This window comes from Gallinula chloropus (genome assembly GCF_964237585.1).
Source record: "Gallinula chloropus genome assembly, chromosome: 27".
In the NCBI taxonomy this organism is placed as follows: Eukaryota; Metazoa; Chordata; class Aves; order Gruiformes; family Rallidae; genus Gallinula; species Gallinula chloropus.
Genome location: NC_140112.1, coordinates 5459602 through 5469222, shown reverse-complemented (window position 1 = coordinate 5469222; position 9621 = coordinate 5459602). Strand labels below are relative to the sequence as shown.

General features: G+C 54.6%; 1 protein-coding gene across 1 annotated transcript; it reads left to right on the top strand.

Moving 5' to 3' along the window:
• Window positions 1-2550: 2550 nt before the first annotated feature.
• ETV7 (ETS variant transcription factor 7) lies at window positions 2551-5583 on the top strand. The gene is made up of 6 exons (XM_084275758.1): window positions 2551-2615; window positions 2906-3013; window positions 3765-3956; window positions 4384-4526; window positions 4668-4768; window positions 5448-5583. Exons 1-6 carry the CDS (start codon window positions 2552-2554, stop codon window positions 5557-5559), a joined length of 720 nt encoding a protein of 239 aa, XP_084131884.1. The 5' UTR covers window position 2551; the 3' UTR covers window positions 5560-5583.
• Window positions 5584-9621: the final 4038 nt, after the last annotated feature.

Below are 9621 nucleotides of genomic sequence, written 5' to 3'. Positions count from 1 at the left end.
TGCGTCGTGTGTCCCCCCCCTCACCCCCACCCCCCCCCGCCCCGCCACCTCCGCCCCGCGCCGCTCTCCTGCCTCCCGGGGCTGCGGCTCGTTTCGATTTCGTTTCCCGGAAGGATCGCGCCGGAGCCGCAGCAGCCGCAGGGACGGGACCCACCCGCGCCGGGCACCGGGGCAGCGGCCGCCCACCGCCACCGGCCATGCAGGTAAGAGGCCCCCCCCCCCCCCCCCATTTCGGGGCTGCAGCTTGATGTCCCGGGGGGGCTCCCCCCTCCCCTCCATCCCCCTCCAGCCGGTCTCACGGCGCCCGGGGGGCGGGGGGGGGGGAGCTGCATCCCCCAGTTTGGCTCCGAGCCGAAAGCTGCTCGCGCACCCCCTTTTCTGGCTTTTCCCCCCAAAAAAAAGCACCCCGTTTCCTCCTGAAGCCAGGAGACACCGTCCCGGCCACGGGCGTGAGAGCGGGGAGGAGAAAACCCCCGGTCGGAACGACGCGACGTGACACACTCCGGGAGAAGGCCGGTTGTCCGGTGGCTGTCCCGGTAGGAGCGGCACCCAGGCAGCCCCCGGCAGCTCGCGGGGGGGGGTTTTGGGCACCACACGCCTCGGATCTCTTTCGCTTTTATTTTTCCCGGAGCTGAAGACGAACCCGCCAGGCCGGTCGCGTCGCTGCCGAGCCTGGTCCCGGCTCGGGCTGGGTTTATCCCGGGGTGTCTCTGTTTGCCCCCCACCGTGGTACCACCTGTCAACCCCCGAGCCGGCCAGCATCCCTTACACCCCCAGACAAATACCACTCATCCCATTGAAGATAAAACCCTAATAAATAGTGTGATTGTAGCCACACCATCTATCTATCTATCTATCTATCTATCTATCTATCTATCTATCTATCTATCTATCTATCCATCTATCCATCCATCTATCCATCCATCTATCCATCCATCTATCCATCTATCCATCCATCTATCCATCTATCCATCCATCCACCCATCCATCTATCCATCCATCTATCCATCCATCTATCTATCCATCTATCTATCTATCCATCTATCTATCTATCTACCTACTTATCTATCTAGTGTGACTATATATATATCTATATATCTAGATATAGACTACAGATATCTAGATATCTAGATATGGATATCTATATATATAGAGGCAAATATCTAGATCTCTAGATACATATCTAGCGATCTCTATATATCTCAATATCTATATATATTATATATATCTATAGTCTGTATAGTCACACTATAGTCACACTATAGATATCTGTAGATATAGACTATAGATACCTATATGTGACTATCTATAGTGTGACTATAGTGTGATGATATAGATGTGTATATCTAGATATCTATATCTACATATATATCTAGGTATCTATAGTCAGACTATAGATATCTAGATATATCTACAGATAGAGGCTATGGATATCTCTCTATATATGGATATCCAGATATATAGAAGTGAATATCTAGATTTCTAGATACGTATATATAGATCTCTCTATATAAATAGATATCTAGTCTATATCTATAGATATATAGACTATAGATAGCCCAAATATATCTATATCTAGATAGAGATATCTAGATATCTATAGATATAGACTATAGCTATCTAGATCTGTATGTGACTACAGTGTGACAAGATATATATATATATATATAGCTATCTATATATGTCTATCTAGATATCTATAGTGTGACTATAGATATATATCTGCATATCTAGATATGTTTGGGCTCCTTAATGAGAGGGAAGAGTAATTCTGGAGGGACTCGGACTTACTGGCAGGAGAAGAAGATGAGTGGAGGTCTCCCTCAATGGGGGGGGTGGCTATTTCCAGTCCCAGCCAGATGGGCACTGGGAAGTTGAGTCTCTTCTGACAGTGTTTTTAAGGCAAACACCCAAGTGGTGTTGCCAGCTGTGTTTTCACTGCTCCAAAGAACTGAAGTGCTGGCCCAAACCCTTGGGCATCCAACGGGCACCTGAGGGTCCTGCAGGAAGTCAGAGCTCCAGCTTCTACTTCCCTGCAGCCGTGGGGCAGTGGGGGTGGATAACCCACTCCCAGAGGCGTCTCCAAAGCACAGGCAGGATGGGAGTTGGGAATTTTCCCCTCACTCATGTGTCTGATCTCTTTTTGCCCAGGGTAAAGTGGCAGTCAGCTCTTCCAGCCCCGTCGTCACAGCTTTGTTACCAGCCCTGTCCCAGGACGGACACACACCCAGCAGAGATGGGGAGATCTTCCAGCTTCCAGGCAGGCTGAGTGAGTAGATGCTGAACAAGACAGGGGTACCAGGCTGACCTGTCATCAGGGTTCATTTTCTCTGAGAGAACTTAATGTAGAGGGAGAGTTTGGTGATGGAGAAGACCAGTACCCTGCCCTGCCCCTCAGCAGTTTTGAAGACTGGAGACTGAGTAGTTTCAGAGGCTGCCCCTGGTTTCAGGAATCCAGCCCTCCCTGTGGAGCAAGGACGACGTGATCCACTGGCTGAGATGGGCTGAGGAGGAGTATTCCCTTCGGCACACGGACGAGAGCAAGTTTGAAATGAACGGCAAAGCCCTCTGCATCCTCACCAAGGATGACTTCAGACACCGAGCGCCCAGCTCAGGTTAGACCAGCTCAAGGGTGTTTCTGAGGACCATCCAAGTACAGCCCGAGCTGTGGTCTGCAGAGAGGGGCTGGATGGGCCCCAGCAGACCAGGCTTTAGCCCTGCTTGGGCAGTTGGGTGCTGGAGGCAAGGACAGCCTTCTTCCTTCCTTTAGCCCACCTGGACTGCAGGTGCTCTGGGATGGGGACAGCCTCTTCCTTTGTAGCCCAGAAATTTCAGCAGCAACATCAGCTTGAGAGAGTCTGGGCTGTAATACAGCCTGATCTGAGCAGACTTCCCTTCCCTGCAGGTGATGTGTTGTATGAAATACTCCAGTACATAAAGACTCAGAGAAGAGCTCTGGTGTGCAGCCCTTTGCTCAGCTCACCCTTCAGGGAAGCCAGGACCACAAAGGAAGGTATGATGGAGAATGGCAGCTGTCCATCAAGCAGAACCTGCCCTCAGCTGCTGTCGGTTGCACGGATCTGGGGTTGGAAGCTCAGCCAGCTGAACCCATCCCACACTACCTGAGCAAGGCAAGCAGCACAGTCCTGGAGATGGAGTCCAGCTCCACCAAAGTCATCAAGGGAGTTTGTAGTGATGAAGCAGGGCTGGTCAGGATGAGATCTAGAGAGCATCAGGTGGGTCCACAGTGACCAGGACAAGCTAAGGCCAGGCTAGGATACACACCAGGAAGTGTGTCTGCAAGCTGAGACCTGGATCAGGGAGAGCGGGGTGGGGAGAGGTCCCAGGGGAGGCTGGTCAGGACCAGCAGGGCTTGTTAGTGGTCTCAGGGGGCTTAGGTAGGAGTTAAGGATGGGGTTGGTGTCATTGCACTGAGGTGGATCTGGGAGTGCTTCCCTGAGTTCTTCTGCTGGCTCTTGTGTAGGGTGCTGAGCATCTCAAGCCCCCACAGTTTACAAGGGTGTGCCTGTACTCTGGGGTGTTACATTCCAGTTTCTCTTCTGTATCTGACCCTCACCCAAGTTGGCATCTTCTCTGACCTCTCCTGGACCTTCTGCTGCTCTTGTTCTAAGAAAACCCTGGGCTTGCCTTCTCTGCCTGGGCTGGCACTAGGGCTGATGACCACCCTGGGCTGTCCTTCCTCATGGAAGCTCCCCTGGGACCTGCCATAACACACCAGAGACTTCATTATTATATTTTTCCAGGGACAGACAGTGGTGCTGAGGCTGCCCCAGCTGCTGTTTCCTCCTGCCTGGGTCGTGCTGAGCAGCCCGTGTCCCGCAGCCACGCGGAGCCGCTGAACCTCTCCCATCACAGCTCCGAGGGCAGCTGCAGGCCAGGGACTGGCTGCTCTTTTCCTACAGCCCTGCCAGCCCCAGCAGATGGGAAAATTGCAGGTGAAGATGAATTTATAGCCAGGTTCATCTGGGTAATAAAAGGATGCTGTTTCCTGTCTGCCCATCTGTCCCCCCCTCTATTTATTCCACATAGAATCCCAGCCTGGTCTGGGTTGGAAGGGACCCCAAGGATCATAGAATTCCAACCCCCCTGCTACAGGCAGGGCCACCAACCTCCAGGCCTGGATCTACACAAGGTTGCCATATCCATGTGTGCTTCCCTGCCTCAGTTTCCCCACTTGGGAAATCGTAGTTCCCCACTAGTGCTTTGAGATGTGGCGACAGCCGTGCTGGCCACGAGCTCTGGGCTCTTCTTACGTGCGTCACCCCTGCTGCCACGGGCAATCCTGGTGCTGAGCAGCCCTCGCTGGGGTTTAGGTGCCTTAGGGGGAGGTTTGTGACTGTTTCTTCTCCCCCCGGTGTTCAGACTGCAGGTTACTGTGGGATTATGTGTACCAGCTCCTCTCTGACAGCCGCTACGAGCCCTACATCAAGTGGGAGGACAAGGAAGCCAAGGTCTTCCGGGTCGTGAACCCGAACGGGCTTGCCCAGCTCTGGGGCAACCACAAGGTACAGGAGGTTGAGAACAAACCCATCCCTCCTGCGATGCCCAGGAGCCACTGTGGACATCCCACACGTGGGTCCCCCTGCAGACAGACCCAACCCGGGTGTTGGTGGCTCCACCACCCCTCAGTTCTCCTCTTCTTCCAGAACCGGATGAACATGACATATGAGAAGATGTCCAGAGCACTCAGACATTACTACAAACTCAACATCATCAAAAAGGAGCCAGGGCAGAAGCTCTTGTTCAGGTGAGATGAAGAAGATGGGAGAAAGGAGCTGTGGGTGGGCAGGGGAAGGTGGTGGGCTCCAGATGTTGGCATCTGGCTGAATCCTTTATGGTCCAGCCTGAGCTGAAGTTGCAGTGCCTTTGCCATATGTTGGGATAAGGTATGGGAACATGGGACAGGTAAGGGACATGAGAGGCTGTAAATGCAACACCAGGCTCTGTCCTGTGCAAGCCAGGAGCTGGGATACTTGGGCTCCAGCACCCTGCCCCGGGGCCAGCATCCTTCCACTCTCCTTCATGGAGTCCAGCTGGTGCTGGAGGAAATGTCCCCAAGCCCAGCCAAGTGGACAGGTCCCTCCTGTTCCCCAGTGACACCAGGTCTGAAGTTCACCTCCAGACAAAGAAAGGGGTTGAAAGAAATGAGGAGCCTCCTGTTTTCTGCACTGGCTGCTTCCCTGGGACTAGTTTGGACTTAAAGTGCCTGCTCTGGGCTGATAAGTCCTGAGCTTTGTCTCCTCAGGCTTGGTGCATCCTGGATGCAAAGCAAGAGCTGGGACCCTCAGCTAAGCTCAGGGCTGGCAGATACCCTCTGCTGCACGCTGCAGAGCTCAGCTGGTGAGGGCAAGGGCTCCAGCATCCACAGCCTGCTTTGGGGCTGGCACTGGGCCTGTCCTTAGAGCCATTAAAAAAATGTACTGCAGGTTTTTGAAGACTCCTGGGGAGATCATCCATGAGAAGTCCAGCAAGCTGGAGCAGCTGGAGAACGAGGACCATGAGGATTTGAAAGAGGACTCACTGGAGGCTTCGCCGTAGGAGGTGCCTGGAGGTGGCGGTCACAGTGCATCACAGACAGAGTTGTGCTCCTCTGGGAAGTGCCAGAGTCTCCTGCATCTCCTGGACAGAGGCCAGAGAGCTGGTCCTGGATTTCAAAACCTGCCTTGAGCCAAAGCTGTGCCACCTCTGAGGCTTCATTAGCAAAACACACCCAGAAGCCCCCAAAGCGCCGTGAACATCTGGGCTGGTCTTCTGCTTGCTGCTCTTCTGTCCTCAGGGAGGGAGCGTGGTGGTTTGGCTCTGTGAATGGTGATGTTTGTAAGGTCCAAACCTGCTGGTAAAGACTGGTCTGTCCTTACAGCCAGGGGTGCTGAGCCAGGGGTGCTGAGCCAGGGCACCAGTGTGTGTCCTCCTGGTCGAGCATCTCTGGAGATGCTTCTGCAGAGAGCAGGGGCCCTGAGTGGGAACACGCTGCTCTGAGCCTGAGCTGCTCCCCCCACCTGAGAACAGACCCAGGCTGCAGATACTCTACAAACTCCCTGTCTCCTCCTGGGATGCAGGGTGGGAATATCCCCAAGTATCTGCCTGGATCAGGCCTGGCTGCAGCTCCAGGCTGCACAGGTGCCCTGAGCTGGGCTTCAGGTTAACTTCTTTCCCTCCATTTAATGCTTTTTGTCCTTAGTTGAATAAATAATGTGAAAAGAAAGCAAGCTGGTAAGGAATGTGAGCCCACTCCTCATCACACCCACAGCTCTGTGCTTTAAGCCCACAGCAGGAATTCCAGCCACCCCAGGAGCATCCAGGTGAGAGGCAGAAGAAACAACCTGTGGGTTTGGTGGGGATTATTTTAGATCTAAAACTTACCTGTCAGTATTTTCAGGCTGCTTTTTGTTGAGGAAATAAAAGTCCTGTGGCTGTGTGTGGTTGAAAATCCCACCTCTTGCTAATTGAAGGGGTGACTCTGGAAAAATCCAAGCCTTCCTTGCTTAAACCAGCTCCTGTGGGTACCTGGGTCTTGTCCCCCCACCAGAGATGCTCAGCAGATGGGGGAACGTGGTGCAAAGACACGGTGCTCTGTAGATACCTGGACCAGCACAGATGAAGGCTGGGAAGGGGAGTGTTGTACCACAGCTGATGGGAAGAGGTGAGTTCCTTCCATCCTCAGTTTCCCACCACTGCAGAAGTTCTCCTGCTGCCTCCTCTCTTGGCTCTGGATCCTTTCCCAAGCCCGAGCTGCTGTCTCCTGGCTGCACTGGGCAGCTGTGCTGGGAAGGGGTCTGGGAACTGTCTGTCCTGTGAGAAGCTTTGCCAAGGGTTGGTGACTGAGGTTTCCACCCAAACTGATCGTTGCCACCCTGAAACCACAGTTCCCCTCACTGTAACCAACGTTGCTCCTCCAAACCCACCTTACACCCTTTGACTGGAGCCTGGAGATGCTGTGGCCAGCAAGGAGCAGTGGTGGGACATGTGGCTGGTTGGCAGCAGTGGGGCATCTCCAGAAACACTGGCTGAGAGGTTTCACTTCCAGCAGAAATCACCAGCTTGATGGCAAACCACAAGGGCTTGGCAAGTCAAGCAACGGGGGAGAAAGGAAGGAGAAGCTCCAGTGGGGTAAGTGAGGACAGCATCCCAGCCCTTGGGAGGCCCTAGCTGGGGAGGGAGGCTGTAATCTCTGCTGGGAGAGGGGCTGGATGTCAGCGAGCACCCAGCCTGGCAATGGACTGTAGCAGGAAGGTGCAGTGAAGCACCCAGACAGCATCCAGCAGGCTGTCACACAGTGTAAGCCCTGCAGAGCCCAGAGGATCAGCCTTGGTGGGAAACTGGACATCCTCCCTCTGCAACTGGCCCTGTGTCGCTCTTGGGATACACACCCATGGGTGCATGTTTCCTCACCTTCTAACAACTCATCCCTGCTGTAGAAACAGCCCTGATGAGTCCTGAGCATCCCATGGCTTCTCCAGCCTGGCTGGTTTGGTTGGGTGGTGCAGGTGACAGTCAGTGACCACGGTGCTTGTGCTGCACTCCCAGGGAGCCTGAGATACCTTCTCTTCACCTCTCTTCACCTGTTTTTCCTGCAGTGACTAAGGACTGTGTTGGACTTGGATGGGGATTTCCCCTCCTGGTTGGGAAGCAGCCAGAAGCACTCAACACCCCCTGGTGCTGTCTCAGCCTGGGAGGGAGCTGGGAGGGTGAAGAAAGGCCACGTTTCTGAGGATGGGCTGCAAAGATGAGCCCTTCCCATGCTCCCAGGGAGCCCTCGTGTCCTTCCTGGGGCGGTGTGTCCCCGTTCCCTGCAGTAAACAGAGCCGGGAAGGCTGCAAACCTGCTGCTTGTCTGGAAGGAGGATGGGGACCCATCCCGCTCAGCAAACAGCCGAGTAACCGCCGCTCGCGCCGGGGTGTTTGGTGTGGGGGTGTGGGGAGGGACAGCACACAGCAGCCATGGCTGGAGGCCAGGGGCGGTGCCACGCAGACAGGTGCCCCATCTGGGCTTTCCCCACGGTCTGTGGGTGCTTCGTGCCCTGGAGGTGATTGTCCATCCAGCTTCAGCAGCCCCAGCTCGGGTGGTGCGTGGGGCAGCAGAGGTGAGTGTGCATCTCACGTGTCTCATCTGCTGAGGGAAGCTGCTAGAGTCAGTCCCAAGCCTGGGGGGAAAGAGGATTTGCTTTGGGGGCTGGTGCCCACCACCCTCTTGGATCAGAGGCTCCACACAACTGGGACAAGGGGTTTCCTCTGCGGCTGGCACAGGGAGCAGTGGGTGCCCTCAGCATCCCTGTGCTGGGTCAGATCTGAAACTGCAGATAGTTTTGTGCCTGGGCGGCTGGTGTTGGCTGGAAGGGACCTTTGTGGTCCACTTAAAACACAACAACCGCCTCTGACACCCAGCTGGGCTGGCTGTGGCTTTGGCTAGCCAAACCAGCCCCCTCTGCAGGGCTGGGGCTCCTCAGCCCCACAGCTCCGGGTGGGAAATCCCTCTCCCTTGTTCTTCTTCCACCCTCATGAGCAAGTTCCTGTAAATGAGTGAGTGAGCCCCTGTGGTTCTGCTTTTAGTTCTGCTTTTCCCTCCAGCGTTGCTGGCCTGAAGATACCAACCTTGATGTTGTGTGTTCCCTCCACACCACTGCCTTTCCAGCCAGCTTCCTCTCTGTCTCCCAGTAAGGATGAGAAAAGCAGACAAGTTTTGGATGCAGAATCTTCCCCCAGCTCTGATAATGGGCTTTTGGTTTGGCTCAGGTCCCTTGCAAGCATCTTTTTCTTCTGCCCCTCTCCCATTGAGTCTGAGCATGTCCCAAATCCCAGAAGGGGTCTGAGCCTGGGTAAAGGTCTGAACCCGGATTCACAATTCAGATCAAGATTTTCCCAGGTGTCACTGTGGGTGTCACATCTTCAGGCTGTGTCCAGAAACACTGCTACAAACAAGGAAAGCCTGTGAGGGGCCACATCTCAGTGCCCATTCCCAATTCCAGACGAGAAGTCCTCCATGAGCAGAGACAGTGTTTGGATTCAGCCTTGGATGCTCTCCAGTAGCAAGGTCCCCAAGCTGGAGATGACCAAACTATGCCCTGTGGTCAGAATGAATGTGGGGGGTTTGTTATATGGATGCTGCAGAGTTCAAAACAACCCAAAACAACTGGAACTGGTTGTGAGACTCCTCCTCACCTGCTGGAACTGACCTGCTTATGGCAGGACGCTGTGGTCACATGCGAGTGATCAGCACGGAGCTCCTGAGGGACGGTTTAATTATTGATCAGAAGTGGATGAGGGTGCTGAAAAACAGCGCCAGGTAATCCCGAACCAGTACCGGACCCTGAGTGATCCCTGTGGGCTCAGGAGGAACGGAGGGCAGTGGGCTGGATCTCTCCCAAGTGCAGGAAGTTGCAGCCCAGGCTGTTTGTAGAACCACAAAGGAAACGACCTGGGGCTGGTCCAGCCCGACCTGAACACGGCATCAGGGAGAGACCAAGGGGGGCACCTGGGCCACACTTCATCCTCGCTGAGACCTGGAGAAACACGGCACAGCTCGGCTGGGGCTCCTGCTGAAGGGTTTTCCAAAGGCAGCTGCTGCCTGGCAGGCGGCACCCAGCCCGTCCCTGGGAGCTGC